The sequence below is a fragment of the Lissotriton vulgaris genome, chromosome 1_1 (genome assembly GCF_964263255.1).
Source record: "Lissotriton vulgaris chromosome 1_1, aLisVul1.2, whole genome shotgun sequence".
In the NCBI taxonomy this organism is placed as follows: domain Eukaryota; kingdom Metazoa; phylum Chordata; class Amphibia; order Caudata; family Salamandridae; genus Lissotriton; species Lissotriton vulgaris.
Window position 1 is genome coordinate 960,797,272 of NC_141685.1, and position 24,344 is coordinate 960,821,615.

Here is a 24,344-nt window from a genome sequence, read left to right on the forward strand (position 1 = left end):
CAGCAGCGACCCATGCAGGTAGGGGCGGTGGGGTCAGGTTGGGGGGGATTTGACAGACGACCACAAGGGAAAATTGAATAAATTATTCATTTTCCCTTGTCGTCTGTCAAAATCATTGATACCAACACTAACAATACCACCATCATTAACTTTACCATCTCCAGTACCATTACAACATCACATTACCATCATTGCTAGTCCCACTACAACTACTAGTGCCATCACCACTATTACAATCACCATTACAACTATTACAACCACCATCACCATTGTCTTTACCACCACCACAATTACCACACCCACTATTACCATCATTACCACTACCATCATTAGCACACCACCATCATTGCCAGCACAGTTAGTACTGCTAACACCTTACTATTATCACCATTACCATTACTTTTGTCACCACATTTAAAAGTACCACCACCATCATTACTGCTACTTTCATTATAAATTACCATTAACGCTACCACCCTTATCACCATTGTTACCACTATGATCACCACCAATACTATCATAATCACCACCACCATTAGCACCTTTATTACAATTACATCCCTACTGCCCTTACTACTACCACCATTACTATCACCCCAACACCCCACCAATACCACCACATCACCATTAGCACAACCACTAATACCACCACCATTACCACTGCCACAAATGTTGCATCACCACAAACCACCACTACCATTGTTACCCCCTTTACAACAACCACCATTAGTCCACCTTTATCACCAGTACCATTGCCACCACTCCCACCCGTAAACGTCCTTTAGGACAAAGCCCTAATCGCCCAGTGCCAGCAGCAGAACAAATTGGTCTTTAGGAGGCAATCGTGCTGCACGCAAGTTGTTACAACGATTTGCATTTGGGGGGGGGGGCACAATGGTGGAGTTGTGTTGGAATTAAAGTCCAACACCTACCCTACTGTTGCGCAGACTGGAGCTGGAATAGTAAAGTAAATTATTTCAATATCCAGCGCCCGCCCTAAGGCAAGTTGTTAAAACGACTTGTCTGCAGAGCAAATGTGCGCTAAAGTCGCATTTATTCAAATGACGGAGTTCCTACGGCATGCGTGGAATTCTGTCAGACATTTACTCTCACCTTTACAGAACTGTCATTACAATTATCACCACTATCACTCCACAAACACCTCTACTAGCACAACCATCACTACTACTTGCATTCCCGTTACTATCACTGCCATCACTACAACCACCATCATCGTGACTGCCACCACCACTATATCCACTACTGCCCCATTACCAGCACCACCAGTACTACAATAACGACTACAAAAACCATCACCACCATCAACACCACTGCCATGTTTCTCACTAACGCCTTCACACCCAGGAAGGAGTATTTTGTGCTTAATAGCGCTGTGCGTGAGAGAGAAAGGGTAATGTGTGTGTGTATAAGAAACACTATATGCACCATTATTAATAAAAAAGGGCAGATCTATTACATTTGTCTTTTCTTCTTTTGGTTGCTGTGATATCAGTAGGATTATTTTATGGTTGCTCTTTTGTCGTATGAACAACAATGAAGAGCTAAAAAGTGAATATTGTAAGTTGTACAGAAATAAATACATGAAGCTATAAAGACATAAATGCTAGAATGACTTTATCCTCATGTCTTTCTCAAAGTTGGTTTGGAACCCTAAGCGATCCGTACATCTAGACATTGTTTTCAACCTGTGCTTGCACTACTTAGAAACGTGATGCTGAATTTTGTTGACATTGATCAAAGAGGCAAAAAAGTACCTACTTTCTCTCTAGCAGTTGACACTGAATTTCTTATCACAATGGGATGAGCCTGCCTTTTAGGCCTGGCCTCTGAGACAAATTTTGTTGTCATTACGATACAATCACAAAAAATGTATATACGTGGTCACGTTTGTCTAGTCATTTGGTTTCTTAAAACTCTGGTATTAATCGCCCTATCTGAAGTTTTATTAGTCAGCCGGAAGTAATGGAATACGGTGCTCTTCTGGTTCATTTGGAGTGGTTGGCGTGTCTTGAGTAGAAGATAGTTCTTTAACAAGCATTTACAATGCAATGGTTTTGCCTTTGTTAAAGTTTGAGCGATTGGCATTGCTCTTGACATTATTTTTATTTATGTTTTTTTTAACATAAATAAATGGCATTGTCATTTACAATGCCACTAGCTTTATCTCTCGCGAATGACACACAAACACCCACAGAGAGCCCCCCCACACACACACCCACACCGAGCCCCCCACACACACAGCCACACAAAGCACCCCCACACACACCCACACAGGGCCCCCCCACACACTGCGAGCCCTGCCCCCCACACACTGCGAGCCCCCCCACACACACTGCGAGCCCCCCCCACACACACTGCGAGCCCCCCCCACACACACCCAATGCCCATCTGCTTTCAACTGTGTCCACACGCAATACAGTAATTTCCTCACAAACCCACCCATGCCCCTACCTAGCTGCCTTCATTCTAACCCAAAAGCACTTCCCAATTCCCCTCTCTCGAGAACTGTCCCTCAGCACCACATAACCACTCCTACCCAAAATATATATATATATATATATATACACATATACATATATTGCAGTTTTATATAGCTCGAACTTAACCCGAAGATATCAGAGCGTTTAACAGACAAGCACATTATTTTAAGGCAGAGGGGATTACGTGATTTGCACAGAATAACAATGTTTAGGCCTGCCGCCAGACCGTAAACTGGTTCGTTCCCCATCTTAAAAGTTGGCCGGTCCAGCTGTTAAGCCACAGCCTCTAGCACCCTCTATCTTTACATCATTAATCTCGTGCCCCTCACCCCTCCGGTGGCTCCCTCCATCGTCTCGGGATCAGCAGGCTGCGCACTGAGATCTCCAGACGGCTCCATCACGAACAGTATCTTCTGGGTGACGTCACGACGCCACCCCCACCTTGAAAAAGAGCTTGGGCTGGCAGCGGAAGAGGAGAATAGAACACCGCACAGAACACTAAATAAAAATCTTCCGTTGCTGAGAACAATTGATACCTCAGAGACATTTTAGTATGTTAAAAAAAGTAACATTTTCGGTAATTTATAAAAACATATTTAGTTTAAAATATAATACATCCCAGCAAACACATTTTCACTCCTATGAGTGGGGCTTTACCATCGTTTACCAGGTTTTTCAATATACCCTATATTTGTTTTTGTTTTTGCTTTGAGAGGTCACTAGCTTAGGTGCCGGCTCCTTCCCAAGATGTCTGCCAGTCCACAAAGATCGTATTCTCCCAGAGTTTGAGACCAGTCAATGGCCAAAGCTGCCCAAGCAGAAGCCCAAATCCAACCCAACTCCGAGCAGTATCAACCCAAAAACCAGCCCAAAGATGAAACGCTCACATTTTAAAACAAGAAAGCCCCGTGACAGGGCACGCTAGGACACCACTGGCTGCCGCCGCCCACCCTCTTCAAATCAATCAAAGTCAATTTAAGTAATGGCACTCAAGCGGGAGGGGGCGGGAAAGGGGGAGGAGAGACGCTGACGACGCCCGAGCAGGAAGGCGGGTGCCGGCAATGCCGGACCAGATTCGGGGGCGTTCCCGGCTTTTGGCTGATGTAGCGTGACGTCGCCAAAAGCCAAAAAATCTCGGGAACGCCCCCGAATCTGGTCCGGCATTGACGGACAGGCCCGTCTTCCAATGGCTAGCCTCCATTTATGGAGCTAGCCAATAGAAGACGGGGGCCGTTCCTAACTCCACTACAATACTCATGAGGTTTTCGCCTGCGCGAAAAAGATGCGCAGAGCGCATCTTTTCGCCAGGCAAAACCTAAAAAGGAGGTGGGTTTGAGTTTACAAATTCCTACTTGATACAAGATCAAGGGATCTCCTTCTCCTGGGTGTCATTTGGTCATGATCCACAGTGTAATCCCCCTGGTTCTGATTCACTAGTGTGTTTGGTTTTTGGATAACTGGGGACAGATTTACAAGCCCCTTGCGGCGCTTTTACGGCGCCATTGCGTCAGTTTTGTGATGCAGCGGCGGCGAAAAAGATACGCCATGGTGCAGGGTATTTACAACGTGACGCATTTTCCATATGCGTCACGTTGTAAAGCCCTGCACCAGAAGAGGCGTACCATCGCAGGGGAGGCGTTCCGGCGCAGGACCGCCTCCTAAAAGTTGCTGAGTGAAATATAGAAGATTTCACTCAGTCACTTTTGGGCCCATGCTGCGTCAAAACCCTGCGCCTGCTTGAAGCAGGCGTAAGGATTCACGCAGCATTGTGCACATAGGGCCCCCCTGATCCTTTCTGGAGCTGTGTCGCGCTTGCGACACAACTCCCGCAATGTGCCGCTTTTACGGCACAGATGCGTGACACATCTGTGCAGTTTTTGCCCCATGGTGCGCCGCATTATAAATGCAACACATCAAGGGTGGCGGAGCTGCGGCGCACAAATACTGGCACATCCCTGCTGATATGCAGGGATACGCCAGTAATTGTAAATCTGCCTCCTGGTTTGCACGGCCCAGAATCGCAAATGCAAAGAGGAAAGAAAAAGGGTCTTTGAAATGAAGATTCTAGAAATGGTGATATGTGCACTCCTCTTCCCCTGCTCGTGTTGGCTCTCACCTTGCAACAGCCATTAAATAAAGAAACATTCATTGGCAAAGCCAATCAGTCTGGCTTTCAAGTGGTAAATCATGCAAACACATCATGCATAAATGAGATATGGTAATGCTGGCGATGGTGGTCAGGGCAATTATGGTGGTAGAATTGGTGGTAGTAATGGTGTTGGTGGTAATGGTGTTGGTGGTAATGGTTGTAGTGGAAATGGTTGTAGTGGTTATGATGTTGGTGTTAGTGGTGGTGGTTGTAATGGTGATGGCTAAGGTGGTAAAGCCTGTCACTTGAGTCCTGAGAAAAAAAACTAAACAAAGCCTACTACACTAAAAAAAAAACAATTACAAAAAGCCCCATTCCTGTCCAATTCAACTGCTTACACCTGCCTCTGGCAACCCAGGTGGATACATAGAATGCTCTGTCGTTGGTAATAAAGACGGAAAATCTCGGCAAGTAATGTGTATGCCCTTCAAGGTCATTTTTACGGTGAGGTCATGGCCACATCAAATAATTATTTAAAAAGAAATAAACAGGAACACTTGATAATATCCCCAAAGCTGAAAATGAATGAGAAAAGCTAGAAAAGTTGAATGAAAGAAGTGTGCTACTAATGAAAAGTGACTGACACTCCTGATCTAAATGGAGCTTGCACGTTTACAGTGACAGACTACTGTCAAAGGCATAATTGTGTGTTTTTTTCAGTTATTTAAAGGCAAGGTGACATATTCTTGTACTGCTATATACTTAGACACCTCGTGTTCTAATATCACTCTTCCACTCATTTGAGTTTAATGCTGAGCACAGATAGAGTTGGTGGCAAAATGCAGCATGTTAGTCCGCCATCTTAATGACTCGTCCCTCCTGTGAACCAAGTGTAAAAAGATTTGTCAAATAATGCCAGTGATTGTGGTACTAATTTGGGGATCAAATGCAAATAGCCCTTATTTTTAGACTGTCTCGGAGCAAAAGGGCAAAAGTATAAGATAATTTACCAGAGTTGGATCAAGAGGAGGCATGAGGACTAAATGAGTGTGATGTGTGTGTGAAAAAAACTTGATGTATGCTATCTTCCATGCGTTTCAGAAAAGGGGGTGGTGATGAACAGAGTGTCTGAATTAAGCAGACCACTCTTACCCAGTCCAAAGATCAGGGCTTGATCCATCACCGTTTTTTAGCTCACTGCACCATCCCAGCTCAGAACCTGGCTACATGCAAATCAGTCTGTTCCTATCCCAGTGCATGATGGGAACAGGGCAAACCAAACTACCAAGCCAATTCTTGTACTGGGAAGGAAACAAGCTTCCGGGGACCGGTTTCTGGTATTTCAGCCGTCGTTGGCCCGGCTTGCTTGAATCCTGATGGTGCAGTGAGCAAGGGACTGCCCTGTTCCCATGATGCACTGGGCCAGGGACAGACTAATTTGCATGTAGCCAGGTTCTGAGCTGGGATGGTGCAGTGAGCTAAAAAACAGTGATGGATCAAGCCCTGATCTTTGGACTGGGTAGGAGTGGTCTGCTTAATTCAGACACTCTGTCCATCACCACCCCCTTTTCTGAATCTTCCATGCGTTAGCACCTTTTTTAAAAGATATTATTTTGGAAAAAAGAGTCCAGGGTGAAGGAGAGTCATATGAAGAATACCTCAAAGCTTAAAGGAATTCAGTAGCCTATTGTAAGTTCAGAACTTTGACTGACTTACGGAGTAGAGACCAGTTCATATTGAACTGCATTTACAACAAGGTAGGAGAAGAACTGTGGCTAAAATATGAACCATCTTTGAACACAGTAATAATAGTTAGAACATGAAAACATGTGATGAAGTGATAAAGAAAGAGAGTGAAGGCTACACCGGACTCAGCTAACTCACAGAGCCTCTATACCTGAAGTGACATTGGCCCACCCGTAGGGTCGTCATGGAACTGGCACCCACTAGCGCCATTGTACTATTGATATGTCTTTATGTTCTTGCCGATGATACTGTGATGTTCCAGAACTAATGTGACCCTATGTGTGTTTTTTGACAAATCTCGATAAAAACAGTTAAAAAAAAAAGAAATAGAGAGATATGGAAGTGAGCATAAACATGGTTGGAACAAATAGAGCGGTATATGAACAAAAACCTGAGGGAAGTTTAAACAATGAAAATAATTTCAGTGACAGTGTTGAGGGTGTGGTCCCCTGGCATCAACAGCAAACAGCAGAGATTGTCCGGCCATAACAGTGGTGTGCAAAAAATATCATAGTGCTCCAGAAGGGAAATAGAAAGTAAATGTAATAAAAATCCCTCCAAGGTAGTCATGGTGAAGGGAAAGACAGTCAACAAAGATTTTTGATTCAGTTTCTCCCATCAACATTGTATCAGAGGACGTGTACAAAACAAGGTTCATGGGGACGTTAAACTACATAAGACAGGTGCTAGAACAGGAGGGTAAGGTAGATAGGTGATTAAACTGGAAGGTACCTTTTAGACAGCCATGGAATTTCAAGAAAGATTGATTAAAGGGAAGGTTTATGTATCGTGTAAATGAGAAGACATTTTAGGGTGGCCATGTCAGAACAAGTTAGTGGTGTTTTTAAATCCAAATGCCTCACCACTTGCCTAGGTTCTCAGATTGAAAATAAGAGTTTTCACTTCGAGAACCTATATCCCGAGGTTTTAAGAGAAATATAAGGATGTTTAAGAGCTTATATTCACAAAACCGGTGTTCAAGTTAAGAAGGTTGCCAGTCGATGTTTGCAGACAGTGAAAGAAAAATTAGAAAGGCTGAGTCGTGCAGGGGCCATAATACCGCTGGAAGCACTAAGTGGTTGACACCAACCCGAGTGGCTTTGAAGGCTTCTTGATAGAGTAGGCTATGTGTGGATTTAAATGCTCTCAATAAAGCGACAGTGATGCACACATTTCCATTGTCCAGAACTTTGTGGCATTCATAACTCCAGTGGGGGCATACAAACTTATCAGAATGCAGTATGGTTTAATTTCAGCAGCCTCCATGTTTGGCATCCATGGTATCTATGTTAGGCTGCATGGGAGGCATAATTTTGTACCAGAATTTCAGCAAAACCTGGGAAGAACACAATTCTAGGGTGAAGGAGGTCATGAAACGATTTGAACAATTGGGTTTTACACTTAGAGCTGAGAAATGTTTAAAAAATGAAAAGATTGAGTACTTATGGCATTTTATTTTGTCTAAGGTTGTAAAGCCAAGAAAACGTTTAGTGGGAGCTATTCAAAAACTTGAAGCTCCTAAGAAGAGGACACATAGTTCTTGGAAATGGTAGAAATTTATAGTAGATTCACAGAGAGACTGGGGGACAAGACGAGTACAATGAGAGAACTGCTTATAACGAATGTTGCAGTCAAGTGGGATAAAAAATGTGAGGAGGAATTTCTTCAAGTAATAGATGGGCTGACCAAATCGGCAGACATTTGTTCATTGAAGAACTCAAATGATAGTCACTGATACCAGTTTAAAAGGTTTCTGTGCAGTTTTGATGCAAGTGGTAGAAGGTGATAAAGAAAAAAAGATTTTGCATCACGGGTTTTCAGCGTAGCAAAGATAAATTACTGTGTAATTGGAACGGAGATTCTGGTGGTTTAATGGGCAATTAACAAATTGAAAATATTTCTATGGGGTGAAGTTTTTACCCTAAAGTCAAATCATAAGCCTTTGTGTGAGATTTTGATTAAGATAGGACTAGCTAGCGCTGTGGGCATTGAGTCTCCAAGAACATCTATTCCATGTTAAATATATACGAGGTGCCAGGAATAATGCAGCTGATTGTTTATCAACAGAAGTCACTGCTGAAATGCAAGGCATGCAGGAACTGGAGGATAACTGGGTGCAATAGAACATCCGTGTAGTGACTGGGGATGCAATATTGGAAGGAGAGTGGAAAATTGACAGGAAAAAATGATTTGTTGTTACAAGGTACAAGAGTTATTCCTCCAGTTTTTTTGATGAGCAGGTTAATAGACTTTGGGCTACATGTACATACATTAAAAAAAATGTGAGTTCCTAAATTGAGATTCCATGCTAAATGCAATTAGGAAATTGCAATTTCAAATGTGCGAAACACTACTAAGTTTTATGTGCTATTCCCAGTGGGTCCCAAATAGACCTGCCTCATTAATATTCATGAGGTACGTCGCAATTTGCAACCCATTGGGAATCTCTAAAATAGTGTGGGACAGCAGACCACCATGTCTGTGTTTGCTTTTAAAGAAAGCAACACTTTTTTTGTTTAAATTCAGCCCGTTTTCCATAAAGGAAAATGGGATGGATTTAAAAAAGAAAAATGGAAACATTTCAGTTAAATTTTTTAAGAATAGGTAGTGGCCATCGGACCACTGCCTGATCTTAAAAAACATTTTCGTATGCATTAACACAGGGGCAGGGGTCCTCTTCCCGTTTGTGAATTGGTTGTAATCAAATTGAACTTGGTGGTAAAATTCTAATGTTTTGTGACCTCATTTTGGCCACAAAACATTTGTATAGGGCACAGCAATTCGCTATTTGCAAGGGACACCCTTAACAAGCCCCTTTCTAATTCCAAATCTCAAAATTCGAATTGCACTTTGGTAACAAATTACTGATTTGCTATTTGGGCTTTGTGCATGCCAAAAAGCCTTTTTGCATTCGCAAATGGGCCGATTCTGGGAATCGGCCCATTGGCGACCAGCAGAAATGTTTGTACATGTGGCCCTTAGTCCATAAGGGACATTTAGGTTTGTTAAAAAACTAAACAGTGAAAAAGGATGGATTCCTTTTGTTAAAAAACTAAAGAGTGAATCAGGATGGATTTCTGGTGGCCAGGTTTGGCTCTTGAAGTGGAATGGACGATTCAGGAATTCTGGGACTAGAGCAAAGTGAAAGGTGCTCAAGACATACACTCCACCTATGCAGTGGAGAGAACTACCTGAAAGTCCTTGGGAGGCAGTGGTGATGGATATGATGGGTCCTTTGAAAGAAAAAAGACAGCACACCCTACATCCTTGTGTTGATGGATTTACTCTCCTGGTGGCTGTAAATACAGTGGGTCGGTGACATCAGTTCCTATGGCGTAATACAGTTTTTGGAAAATATATTTCAGAGGAAAGGTTTTCCCCCAAAAATCAAACTCATAATGGAATGCAGTCGGACTCTAAAGTAATGGATGTTTACCTTGAGAATTATGCAGCTACTCATAGGGAATGTACATTGTGCCATCGTGAGACTAATGCAAAATGAACAATTGATGGACAGAATGCAGAATAATGTGATACATTTACCCTAGTACAGAGATCTGGGCCCAAATCCATTGTCTATGTTGTTCCAGTTTGAACCCAGCCATATGCAAATCAGCCTTGACCCTGTGCCCAATGGGAACAGTCCAGCTCGAGCTGCCAGGCCAGGTCCTCCCTGGACTGGAAACAAGCATCCTAGGACCGGTTTTGGGTTTTCAACCCTCATCAGCCAGGATAGCTTGACTCCAGTAGCATGGAGAGCACGGGACCCACGCCTGGGCATACCCTTCCCACTCAGAGTGACAAATGAAAAAAGAACAATTGATGGACAGAATGCAGAATAATGGCATACATTCACCCCAGTACAGAGATCTGGGCCAAAATCCATCGTTTTTTGCTCCCCATGCCATTCATTTTGAACCCAGCCATATGCAAATCAGTCTTGGCCCTGTGCCCATCAATTGTTTCTTCTGCATATCCTGAGACTAATGGCGTGGTGGAAAGGCTAAGCAGAACTTTGAAGGAGGGTATCCAATTACAAGAGTAGATGGTAATGATCAGACAACGGAGGTTCAAAGATGTGTGGTTTGTGCCGGATGTCATTAAATCAAACTATAGAAAAGACACAGTTTGGATTGGTCAGAGGAAGAAACCATAGCAAGTTGGTAGCAAGATGGATAGGTTGACGAAAAGTATAGGTGTAAGTGTCAGTGGAGACTGAATGCAAAAGAGAGAGAAGATTCTCACAAGAGGCAGAAAGCGATATTTGTAACTCACACAAGAAGGTCAGGGGAAAGTTTATGGCCTCTACTTACATCAATTCCCCACAGCTTCTAAATACAACATACTTTGTGTGTTGCATTTAGAAAGAAATATTTGACATGACTAAAGCCAAAAAGGAAAGAGATATAAAGGTGCAAGAGTATGTGAAGATAGGAGCACCAGTGGCATAGAGGCTTGGTCACAATGTTCCAGACCCTTGAGAGCTGTCGGATTAGTCAGTGGATGATGGCGGAATATGAAACTTAAATTAGGCCGAAGTTTATGATGAATGGTGAAATGGTGACCGAAGTAGGGATGAAAAGAATGTTCCTTAGAATAGTGAAACTTTTGAGTTTGAGAATGCCAGATTTGGTTCCAAGACAGGTATTAGAAAAAAGAAGAGAGAACTTGAAAAGGGGCCTATTTATAAAAGAATGTGCAATTGTAGCTCTTTGTGGCATTAGTCCTGCATTAATGCCTGTTTATACTGCTTTATGTTGTAATTGTTACTAGGTAAACATATTTAACTGTTTTCATGCATGTTTGTCGACAATGTTTCCGTGTTGAAATTGTTAATTGCTTCACAATTGTTTTTTAGGGGGGGCGGGTTGCATCCTCTCTGCACAGTTGTTTCACACATGCTCTGTGCCTTTATGGTTAAGACTTCCACCTTTGAATGTGATCAGACAAAGGGACTGTAATATTCTAATAAGAAGCACTTGCTTCTGGACTGGGGCTGGGGTGCTGTGAATACTCTCACCCGAGTTGAATCTTACTTTTACATGCTATATAGGTTGATTATAGATTTAGTATAGATTTACTATTCTTAACTCCACATCTTTGTACGTTCAAGATGTATCTTCAAGGTTTACTTAACTTTACTATTCTCTTTACAGTGGATAAACAGGACTGCAGTGGAGAGAATGAATTTAGGCATGGCATTGGAAATATGGAGAGCTCCATGAATGAAGAACAAATACTACATCCGGAATGCCTTTCATTATAAAATGAGAGCCCATAACTAAGAACATAGGTGCATATGTACAAGCCCATATCATCACCACCACGTCACTTTTTACTTTTACAACCTTGTGGTGGCGATAGGGGAATTGTCTTAGTTGCAAGGCAGGGTTAAGCAACTTAACATGGCCTAACACTGCCTTGTAAATAAGGCCCCCCATCACGATATGCTTAGCATGAAAGGGGTGGGCGGTGGGTGTTCCACTGCAAAACCCTTGATTTTTAAGCTGCCCCCTATTTACGAGGGCAGCATAAATAGGAGACAGCGCCAAAAAATACATTGTTTCTCCTCGTTTTTGCATTTTCTATGTATGCTGCCTTGTGCAGCACACATGAAAAAAGCAAAATGCCTTGGATTGTTTATGTGCAGGAAGGTCACCCTTCCTGTACATAAACAATATTTTAATAAAATGCCATTTTGTTACTTCCATGTGTGCTGCATTAAGCAGCACAAATAGAAGTGACAACATAGAATTTAAAGATTGTTTACGTACAGGAAGAGGGACCTTCCTGAACATAAACAATCTTTTTCCTGCATGCGGATACGCTTGCACTATGGTGCAAGGGTGACTGCGTAGGCCCTACACTGCTATGTGTAGCGCCAGCGCCAGGGGAATTGCAAGGCTGCACCATATCCTTGTAAATATGGTGCAGCCCTAGGTTTCTAAAGTGATGAAGTGAGGTGTTAAGCCATGACGGCTAACGCCTCCCTCAGCCACTTCCTTGAACATACCCCCTACAGTGTTATGACGATGTGGAGCAAAGTGGCAACTCTGTTCTCGCCCTATTCTTATTGGAACCCGTGGAAAGCATGCGATAAATAATATCAGAAGCCACTCCAAATATTAAGGAGCAGTTATATTAATGTGTTCATTTTAAGGGACATGAAACATACATTGATCTTCCCGGGATATCCTCCACCCCGCCATCTATTAAGGAATGGTGTTCCTTGATGGACTGGTGCACTGAAGCTGGAGGGCCCATTTCTTCAGCCCGGGGGGGGGGGGGGGGGGGGGGGGGGGCGGAAGCATGGCAGGATCTGGGGATGGTGGTGGGAATTCTACGGCTTTGATGGTGATTGACATGGGAGCATCCACAATTGTGATTTCATTACGAAGAAACTGTGCACTGCTTTTGATCGTTGTTGTAAAATCAATAAAATGTAGTTTATAACAAACAAAAAAAAGAAACATGAAACATGTTGTACTCTCAAGAGGTCTTGCCCCGAGTATGAGGCTGTAAAACAGTCCAGATTTTCAGATTTGACAAATATCCTTCCTACATATTGTAGGACGGGCAACATAGAGAACTCTTTTCAATTACGAGACAGTGTTGGGATGCAGGAACGAAATCTGGCCTGGATTACAACCTTGCTGTTCTGAGCGAATATATGTTTTTTCCACGATTACAAGTTCCACGCATGGCATTACCACGCGAATTTTAGTTCGCATTTGTCTTTACCACGCAGCAATTGACAACGCATGTTTTTACTCCGCAATAATAACGTTATGAAACATCTCACGTCCCCTTTAAATTTACATAATGATACTGATAGGCTACATGCAGTACAAAGGAAAAGATCGATGTTTTAAACAATTAAAAACAACAGATTCCCTTACATTTTCTTTTTCTTTTTTTCATAATGCGCTTAAATAATACCTTAATTTACAAAGTTTTGATTCTTATCTGACCCCTGTACGTCTTTCACCATCTGCCCTTTCTTCCACCAACCACGGAAACAAGCGTCAAAACACGTCTATCAAAACTGATAAAGGACTTCTATTATGACGTGTTCTTTCCTTGTTCGTTTTGAGGCATTGTAGAGCGTTTTTTTAAAGTTTTCTTCTTATTTATTTATTAATATCGGCTTGTTTTTTTTGGGGGGGGAGACCCCCCCAACTCCCCCCAGCCCCTAAATTCCCCCCCCCCAACCAGCCCCCTCCAAGCCCACGCAGATCGTACTGGCAGAACGACAGGAAGGAATACCACTCGCGTGGTAAAGACGGTCGTTAAAGGCATATGCGTGGGAAAGACCTTTGCGTGGTGAGTGACGCGTGGTAAACGTTATGCGTGATATTTCCTTCGTAGTAAATGATGTTTCCCGTTCGGAGCGGGACTTTTAGAAAGGAGGTATCTTACTTAAGGGCAAGACAGGAGACAGTTCTCTACTCAGGACTCCCAGTGCTCCGTGGTTGCTATATTTCTCAATGTCATAAGCGACAGATTTGTTCAGCCCTGTTCTTTCAGTTAACAGCCTAGTGCATTCTGGGAGTTGTAGTCCTGTTTCTACTTCATTAAGCTAATTGCTCTAACGTTATTGGTTGCAGTGGTATGCAGAAGGAAAACCAGGACTAGAATATGGTGTCTCTGTTGACATGGACTCAAGTGGTGACAATATAATACATCACGTCCTAACAGTTCCCCCTTTCCAATCTCTGACCTTTAAGAGCCCGCCGGAGGACTGTGGCTCCTCAGGCTCTTCGTAGTACGCCTGGCAGGCCTTGGCTATGGTCAGGACCAGGATCGCCAACAACATGCTGGAGCTTCTCATCTTCCTCCTCTGTCTGCTGGGGGCCTGTGCGTCTTTTTAATTCTTATCTTCTGTTTAGGGCTTGGTGATCTAGAAAACAAGGAAAGTACAACAAATGTCAATAGCATGGGCCCACTCTACGAACAGGGAACAATAGGTATGCTGTAGTGGTGTGCAAGATCTTAGTACGATTTCAGAATGCAAACATAACATCTGAGGAACTATTTTTGTTGATATTCCTAATTTTAGATGTTCAATGTAACTAACTATGCGAAAAAGAAATACCCTTTAAACACAGTTTGGACTATATGTTGAGCTTTATTGTATAGATTAAGAAATTAGACAAAGCAGTATCCAGGAAAGGTCTTTACTCAGGCTCCTCTCGATCAATCAGTAATCTTATAAAGCGCAAACTATTCACCCGTGAGGGTCTCAAGGCGCTGAGTCATGCCTGACCACAACTACCACTGCAGAATCACAGAAACTTAGAGGGTCTTGGGCAGTGGCGGCTCGCCGAGGAAGTGCTGCGAGGGGGTGGGCGAGGTGGGGGAGGGGCAAGGTGGGGGGGGGTAGTGGAGTCCAACATACGATGGACAGGAGTAAGGTAAGTAATTAAACAAATAAAACTACTTACCTTGCGCGCAGCGCACGCAAGTTAAATAGTTTTATTTATTTAATTACTTACCATACTCCTGTCCGTCATATGTCGGACTTCACTACCACCCCATCCTGCCCCTCCCCGGCCTCACCACCCCACAGCATTCCCTCGGTGAGCCGCCACTGGTCTTGGGTACCATTTGCTCAGCACTGGCACATGAAGTACTGAGTTAGAAGGAACAACCTACACTCTCGCCTTCTCTACTGTCAGAAAATGTGAATAATCTCAGAAACTTTACAATTAGCACTAAAGCTACGCAAGTTCATTGTTAAGGTGCATTTAAAATAAAATAGGGGAAAACATATAATCTCCAGTGTCCAAGAAAATAAAATGGGGGAAAACATATAATCTCCAGTGTCCAATAGAAAGTGTGTGTCTCCTAAGGTTACCTGCATCTCACATAGAGCAGTTGCGCAACACTTTGGTTTGGCTATCTATGGAGGAAAGACAATAAGTATACAAAAAAGTGATGGGTGGAATGCTTGAATTAACCTCTGCCAAAGGTAATCACTCGGCGCCGCATCCCAATCCATTGTTTTTGCCTACTATGTCATCTCAGTTTGGATCCATCCAGCTATAAGCAAAACAGCCTTGACGCTGCTCCAATAGGAACAGTCCATCCCGAACTGTCAGGTTAAGTCCTCCCTGAACTGGAAGACAAGCAACACAGGACCGGTTTACCCTGATTAGGGCTCATCAGCCGGGCACAGCTTGGTTCCAGTGACACAGTGAGCACAGGAACCACGTCTGGGCATACCCGTCCCACTTAGGGCAACTCACTAAGTATACCAAACAGTGATGGATGGAATGCTTGGATTGAAGGTGAGGGCAGCAATTGATTAGGTCCTTTCAGGGAAGAAGGGCGACCTGATGTGATTTAGCCAATAGCTGGGAGAGTCAAGGCACTTCTAATTGTGTCGAAGTCATACCACTTATAGCTTATCACATGCTGAGCTTTTGCTTCACTTCAGATGAGTCTGTTTCATTAATATACAAAGATCAGATTGGTTTGCTAAAGGAAAGCCACCTTTCGTGACGTCACTTCCTGTCGTGACATCAGCGTCCCCCCACTTCTTTTTCTAGGACTTGTGCCCTGATGCTATAGTGACAGTGGAGTGGCTAGGCCTTTTGCCACCCATGGAGGTCCCTTCATTTGCTGCATGCGACAGCCGCAAGTAAGAGCAGGGGCGCCGCCCCCAAAACTTGTGCCGCCTGGGGTGGGTGGCTGCCGCCCCTTGCTACACCACTGTATAGTAGCCATTAAAACATCTGACAAAGAGAGACCAAAATCAACTTTTCATAATTCAATTTAGCCATCTCTTTGGCTCTAAATTTGAACAACAGCATTCTAACAATTTATTGACAAACAAGGTAATCACAAGCTTTCTCAATGCTAAGCACCATAATAAACCAACGAGGATCATGAAAACGTGGAGAAGTGTAGCTCAGGGGTTAGAGGCGGCAGACCCGGAAGCTGAGATCGGCCCTGGACCAGGGTTCAATTCCCCGCCTCGACGGGGGTTGGGCTCAATAATTCCACGGACTCGATAATTCTCGCTCCGGTGCCTTCTCGACTCACGGGTTCCGACTCTGGGCAATAGCTTGCTTAATCTCCACAACGGCCCCTCGTGGCGGGATGCCTGGCTTTCACCTTGTGGATACCCTGCCGGGGTATCTCACAGGGGAATACCAGGACGGGTTCTCTAAGCAAGCGCATAGATGCCTGCGATGTGGGCGATTTGCGCTATATAAATACATGTACATTTACATTTACATTTTCAAGGACACTGAAAAAATTCTCTAATGTATATACTGATGCCCAACGTAACAGAACAACACTTTGGAACAAGCACACAATATCATTGCATGAAATCCTAGAGCCAAATGAAACCAGGTGCAATCAATGCGCAGAGGCACATTGATGATTTTTCATGTGCGTGTGTCATTGTCGCAACTTCATATTAGGCCATTTAACATGCATGATGGTATTTGTAGGCGAGGTTAGCCTCGAATACAAAAGCCATGCAAACTATTACCCCGAATGAACTATTCTGCCTGTGCACCTTTGCACAGAGCTATGTCCTGGTTAGCGTCACATGTTATTGTTTGCATCACTAATTACATTACTTTGTAAATTTGGGGCTGTGCTGTTTTATTTTTTTCACAAAACTATGCTAAATTTCACACATTGTTGCATGTTATAGTACATCTACCTGTACGGGGGAGTTGTACAGAACCATTTTACAGTTGCAAACCCTGCAATACTCAAAAAATACATGATTAGCAACTACAAAAATGTCTTTTTTGAACGGTTCGCAAAATGGGTTTGTCGACCAATACTGAATTGCAATTAGGAAGGTGCATAAAAAGGGGCGTTCCCCCTAACTCTGACTCAGAATGGTACGTACTAATGGTTTACAACTTCAATTCCGCTTGCAAATCATTTAACAATTACCTACTCATCAAGGGATATGATAACTGTAATTTGCCAAGGGAAAACCATCCATTTTGCACAGTTTCATGATTGGTAATTGTGTTGGGCAATCGGAAAGAAGCGGCACTAGGCTTTCTCCCCTTATGTGTTTCCGAACAGGAAACATATATATATATATATCTATACTACTATAATAAAGGAAGAACTTTCAGCCTTTGAGGCGGGTAAACTCGGGAACCACAGTGCCAATCCACACACCCGATACACCGTTGGAATCGTCAGTGTGTATAGATGGTTATAGGCTATATAAATACATAAAAAAACGTTATTTAAAAAATTTACAGTAAAAAAAAAGTAGTCCCTCCAAAGTAGCGCCGGCCGCGACGTGCATGCTCACGTCTGGAGCGCGGGGAGGAGCGGCGTCCAGGAGCGCGACAAGGAGCGGCGGACATGGCGCGGGGGAGGAGCGGTGACGTGAGGAGCAGCGGACAGGCCAGCGGTGGTGCGAGCAGCGGACAGGCTGGAGGGGGGGCGGCTGAGGTAAGGGAGTGGCGGACATGGCGCGGGGGAGGAGCGGTGACCTGAGGAGCAGCGGACAGGCCAGCGGCGGTGCGAGCAGCGGACAGGCAGGAGGAGCGGTGGCTGAGTTAAGGGGACCCATGTCGGGGCAGGCGGGGGTCAGGGCAGGCGGGGGACGGGCCGGGCGGGGGCCCGGGCTGCTGGACAATGTCGGGCGAGCGGGGGTCGGGGAAGCCTGTTGCTCCCGGACAAGGTTGGGACGGGCTGCTAGTATATAAATATATATATATATATATATATATATCATTACAGTGCATTTAGATGTATCGCCCACTGCCCCCGCCAAAATCCAACAAACATATGCATGAGTCAAAATCTGAGGCCCCAGCCTATGAAGTCGATATTCCACGAACATATATTTTTTTAAAGCAGCACTGGTTCCTTTCAGATTCTAGTTTGGGAATGCGAACTCAGGGATGGTGGTCTGCTGTTCCTTGCAGGCCACCGTCCCTGAATATGTATGCAAATCACAAGGGTTCACAAATAGCGCCCTGTCTAATTAAAGTTAATTAGGCAAATTGCTCTACAACCTGTGCGACTGAAGATTTTGGAACACTCCTTATTAGTACATAAGTCAGATCGTAAAAGTGAAAGCCATTTGCAATCTTTTTTTTCATGGACATCAATTCACCGAAATGCGTGGGGTAGCGGAAGTGACATCATACGCCCTTTGACGTCCACTTTTACTCACACACATATACATAAACATACACACAAATTCACACATATATATGTACTCTCTCGCACATAACCCCACTCTCACCCGCAAACACTCACACACAACATACATTTTAAATATTTTTTTACTTACCTTAGCTGCCATGGAAGGGCATATTCCAGCTTATTGTACTCCATTTTTTTTACACTATTAGAGAATAATAGGTTTTTTTGATTCCCTATTAGTGCACTAAAACATTGACAGAAAATAAAGAGAGTGGAGCCCCAGCTTCCCCAGTGTTCCTGGCACTGATTTTGCCACTTCTCAGGTCAGGGGTCGCAAAGGCAGTGTTAGGGGTAGCAAAGAGCAAGCCAGGGGTCGCATGACATCCATGACTTTATTGTGAACAGTCTTTCAGTGCATCTTTCCCTTATACTTCTATACGACTGGGAAGGGTCTGGGTAAGACAAGAGGGACAAAACCACAACAGCCACCCCCCCCCCCCCCCCACCCCCCTTCCCCTGTGCCAGCAAGAGACAAGATGTGGAAAGAAATCACTGTGGCACTTTCTCCTTTCCGAGGGATGGAAAGAAAGTATTTATCATATTTTTAATTTCCCTTTTTACCGCTTTACTTTCTCTTCTGGTTCTGCTCTCCTTTATTTTCTTGCTTCATTTTCATTTATTTGAATTAGAGAAACAACTCGGACCCAGCCTCAAAAAGCAAAGGAGGGGTATCGTATATGAATTGTGGCAACCTGCAACACGAGTTGGGTTGGAGGCTCATTCAAAGATCGTGTACTGTTTAAATCCGACTTTCTAGTGCAGTATGTGCAAAAATAATAATCTAGTAACCGTTTTTTATAACTGGGATCTGAACATGAAATGGAAACAGAAAATAACACTTATCTCATCATGAGCCCATGGTATAATGTTCTCAGTTAAAGCCCACGCAGCATCTCTGATATCACTGCAACATTTACATCAGTAGAGGGTGGAGAGGAAGAAGGGGGAGAAAGAGCAGAAAGAGGGGGTGAACGTGCAATAACTTCATGTGCTATTATGTTCACTAGAGTGGTGATGCCTCTCACACCACAAAGTTGAAGATGTATAATGCAGGGCCATTAAATCCCATTGTTTGCACATGGCACTCAAAGGCCTGGAAGCATGTGGGGAATAGGCCTGTGGTACTCATACCATCAATGTCACCCTCTACATGGAGGACTCTGTCCTGGTACCTACTTTCTCTCCATTGTAATGGAGGCAAATAGCAGCTAATGCAGCATTCTAAGCCTTCTGATTGGCTGAGCCAATCTCGTCATTCCACGGAGAATGAAAATTAAGTATCGTTGCTCTCTGCCATGGAGGTTAACAGTTTACGCCCTCTGGTGAGCCGGTTAACCAGTAGTAAACTCCTACCGTGTAATTGTGGGGCCACCCGTGAAAAATCGCCAAAAATTAGGAAAAGGGCAATAATACATGTTAATGCCCAACATCATTTTTGAAACCACACCCATCCTTACATTCCCATGTAACACAAGTAGAAAAACAAGCATAGTGTCTCTGTCAGCTTCATGTCCTTGCTTTAGAATTTCACTGAACTTAGAAGCAGGCGCGTAGTTTCAGGAGGTGTGTTTGGGGTGTTACACTCCCTAAAAATATATGTTTTGGATAAATAGTTGGAATCAAGTGGTTTCAATCGGATGGCGAGGGGTCTGCCGGATTTCACCAGCGATTGCTTACATAGACACAGACAAAAACGCACCCACACTCTCCCTCTCTCTGTTTTGAAAGTCCCAAAAAATGTTGGTTATTTTTACAAACTCTTGTGTTTTCTCTCACTTATTAGTACCCCTACCAATCTGCACGTCTCTCCCTTTTGACTACCCCTTCAGACCCTCTCATGCGCCCTGCTTGTCGTGTAATGTATTTTAACATTAAATGCCAATGATTGTTGGAAAGTCTGACGTTCACACTCCCCCAATCTCATGGACCAAGCCACGCCCCTGCTTAGAAGGCAGGCAGACAAAAGCGGCTAGTGTGCCGCTTTCTAAGCGCTGGATTCTCACTGACCGAGCAAATCTAAGCACTGCTCATAGGGAGCTCATTCATTCAAGGGAGTCCTGGTTCCACAGGTCAGTGGGCGTGGCAGCACCTACAAGTGATGGAAGGATAGGCATACTGGACACACGGGATACACTGTTTAATAGCCTCACAGGGGCGTGCCCACGAGTTACATTTGTGCCAGTGTCCCTACAGGTAGGAGTGGAAGGGTGCCCAGGGGCAGGGCTGCTTCCACCTGTGAACGGAGCCCAGTGTCCGCAGGTGTGGAGGGAGACATTGTCTTGATAGGTGAGTGTATTTGTCTGTCCTGGACTGCTGGAGGGATGGATGGTATCTGAGCTCCAGGGGAGGCTCTGTGCAGAGAGCAGGGCCAGCTTTAGCATTGGGCGCCCCCTCCCATGACCTACCTCTACACTGGTACCTTCACCTCCACTCTCCAGCAGTACACCTCATATCTCCATAGTCCCACCCTGATATACATTTCATTTTTTTTTACAGTGCTACTCATTGTTCACTCGCACTCTTCTGTGATCTGCATGGTGCACAATCTTTGCAGCAGGCACATTAACCCTCTGCACTACTTTATGATGAGTCAAAACTGTCACTAGACACATTTCTGACCTTTCACCGCAGGAACATTAATCAGCAGGGACTTTTATTTTTCCCTGAAAACTGCTGCACGTACAAGGAAGTTCACCTACTTCTTAAACCCAGAAGTTATTTCTAAACACAGCGCTCCGCACGTAAGGTTGCGCTGGGTGCGGCTGCACCGGCCGCACCGCCCTAAAGCTGGTGCCTCGTGTATAGCCAGAGAAGAAGAAGCCTGGCCTCCTGCCCTCGGGTCGCGTGCGCGTGCCGACCACATGCACATGCACTCCAGTCTCCAGAGCAGGGAGTTCTTGTGGCACGGCCACGGAGGCGCCAGAGGCCACGTCTGTGCGCGAGAGTGGACCACTGTCCGCCTTCTGGGAGCCGACGGCCCTGGAGATGAAAGGCTTTGACAATTCTCGGACGTCGTGCAGTTACTGCAGGGGTGTTCGGCAGCAGGGTTTTTACTGGCGTGTCGTGCTGTTCCCTTTTCACTTCCTTTTCATTTCCCTTCCGTTCTTTTCTTTGGTGCCTCGGTTCCCAAGTTCGTTCCTCTCATACGTCACTTCTTCATCCTCTCTCCCCAATCCATCGTCCTTGCCTTTCTCTGCGTTTATCGCCCCCATCGTCCTCTTTCTTCTCTTCTCCTGCTCTGGTTCTTTCCCGACATTTCTTCTCTGCGCTTCTCAATCTTATCACCACTTCCACTTAATGCCAGGCTACCTTTCCCCCTCTCTTTCGTCACTGCTCTCGCTGTCTTTTTCTCGTCTTTCTCTATTCACCCTCCCTTTATTGCTCGCTCCATTCGGTCCTTTCGTGTCTTCTGTCCTTCCCGCCCTCTCTTCCTTCTCAATTGTCTGTCTTCTCCGCCCTCGCATCCGTTGCTTCTCTGCACTTTTATCCTTCCACACTCTTCCTTCTCTTCTGTCCCACTTGCTTTTCTTTCCCTCGTTGTCATAATCAGCATTTCCTTTCTTTCCCTCCTTCTCTGCTCCTCTCCCTTCATTTGTTCTCTCCTAAATCCCTTCATCTCGCACCGTCTTCATTTCTTTCTGTTCCTATTGCTCCTTCCTACCTCTTTCTTTCTTTCTCTCTCTTGTTCTTGTTCCCTTCTCTGCGCCAATCACACCTCACTTTGCTGCATCTTGTTTCTTCATCATCTCTTCACTTTCGTCGTTTCTTCTTTGACTCTTCTTCACCCAGTTCATTCTCAGAGTTCTCTCTTTGGATCCGCCTGAGTTGTTTCTCAGTGGATTCTTTCTAATCTCCCGGCAGTTAATTTTCTTCTTCTCTTTTCTCTCCCCGTCATCCACTCTCCCGTTGTCTCTCCTTATTCTTAGTTGCCTTTTGCCCGCCTCTTCTACCTCTTTTGCTGGTGGGTCATTTCCTTCATCTCGTTCTCTTCTTTGTCGTCTGCCTTTCCTACATCGCATTCTTCCTTCCTGAACAACCTTCCAATTCTCGTTTTCTTATGTGTCTTTTTCTCCTTCCCTATTTCTTTCACTTCTCGTTTTCAAATGTGTCTTTTTCTCCTTCCCTGTTTCTTTCACTTCTCGTTTTCTATCATGTCCTTCTTTCCTCGCTCTCTTCCTTGTGCACTTATAGCTGTCTCTTTCCCACCTTCTCTTCTTCACTCACTTCTTTATAGCTGTGTTGTTCTTTCTTGTCTTTCTCTCATTTTCCTCCGTCCTTTCTCTCTGCTCCCTCTTTCTATCCGGATCTGCTCGTCCTCGCTGACTTTACTTCTCTCCACCTCGACTTTCTCAGTTGCTTCTCTTCTCTTGCCTCTCATTGTTTTCCCCCCTCCCTCTCCATTCCTCTTTACTTCATTCTCTCATTCCTACTCTTCTTTTTCTCTTTCTCCTTCTCCTCTGCTCTTCATTCTCTCGACTTTTATGCTCTCATTCTTTCCTTTTCGCAACAACTCGTCCCGTTTTTTTTCATGCTGGGCTCGCTTCCGCTCTTATTTTGCCTCTTCTATCCATTCTCCATCTCTCTCACTCTCACTCCATTCGAGCCCCTCTTTTGTACACCTTCTTGCCTTTCTCTATCATCCACGCCTTTCTCTTTTCTCTCTCATGCCGCTCTTCCTCTCGAGCCCTCTTTCTTCTCTTCTCTTATTTTCACTTCACTTTTTGTGTTTCTCTCCTTCCACGTTTCTACTTTCTCTTCATCGCTTTTCCACTCAGTCTTTCGTCTACTCAGTTTCACACCTCCCCCTTTTGCATTCTTTTCATGCCCCCTTTCCTTCCGTTCTTCCACAGTTTTCCATGCCCGCACTTCCGCCTCACTTCTTCCCCTCGTTGCTTCTCAGCGCGCCCCTCTAAGCTTCCCCCCCTTCCCCAGTCCCACCCCTAGGGCTCCTCTTTTTCTCCACGCCGCGTTTGCTCCTCTTTTTCTCCACACCTCGTTTGCTCCTCCGTTTTCCTCGAACGCCCTCTACATTTGTCTTGCCCGCTCGTTTCTTCCCGGACCAGGCAAGTTCTCGGAATCCAGCTGTTGCCCGGCGTACCCTAGGCCTACTGCCCTGCGCTTCTCCCCTCTCCCGGGACGGGCTGGCACGTCCCCAAAGATGAATCTCACCTGCGTCTTCCCTATAGCTACACTGTTCATGCAAAAGTGCACCCGATGAGGAGCCAGTGTTTTAATTCAGGATCGACACATTGTGTGATCCTGGGCGAACAACTTCTCAGTACATTTCTGTACAAGCGTAACGGCTAGGAACAGGCGGAACCCGAGTTTGAAGCTCAATGCAAACATCTCGCCAATGAAACTGGGGTCCCGGCAGGCTCGCATGCCTACCCGAGTTCATATTTCCAATACTTCAACACTGAGCATAAAGAGAGATTTTAAAAGACTGCGTACCTGGGAGAGGAGGAATCCTCGCCGTCCTGGGGGTCTGCGAATGGCTCTGGCTCTGCCTGCTTCTGGGGAGGGGGGCTCCTTCCACCTCCTTAAGTACTGAGAGGGGACGAAAGAGAGGGAGAGCGCGCGCGGGAGAGCTGCTGTCACTCAGCGGTGCGCCTGCAGCGCCTCCCCCAGCCCCGCATCAGGAACCCGCAATACTGATGAGCGCACACCCCTCCTCTCCCTGGGGAAACACGGGGACACATTCTAGTTTCTACAACCGATGTCTCACTTAGGCATTTCCTTCCTGACTTGGCATGCCAGCAATGTGCATTTATGTATTAATCGCTGAGAGCCAGCGTAGTGGGTCA

General features: G+C 44.9%; 1 protein-coding gene across 1 annotated transcript in view; it reads right to left on the reverse strand.

Moving 5' to 3' along the window:
- Positions 1-24,072, reverse strand: part of TAC3 (tachykinin precursor 3) — a 243,724-nt gene extending 219,652 nt beyond the window's left edge. Inside the window, exons 1-2 of the mRNA XM_086936403.1 lie at positions 23,992-24,072; positions 14,057-14,236 (exon numbers count right to left, since the gene is read on the reverse strand). Coding sequence (XP_086792529.1) covers positions 14,057-14,167 — 111 coding nt within the window. The 5' untranslated portion in view covers positions 14,168-14,236; positions 23,992-24,072. The remainder of the gene's footprint in view (positions 1-14,056; positions 14,237-23,991) is intronic.
- Between the last annotated feature and the right edge of the window lie 272 nt (positions 24,073-24,344).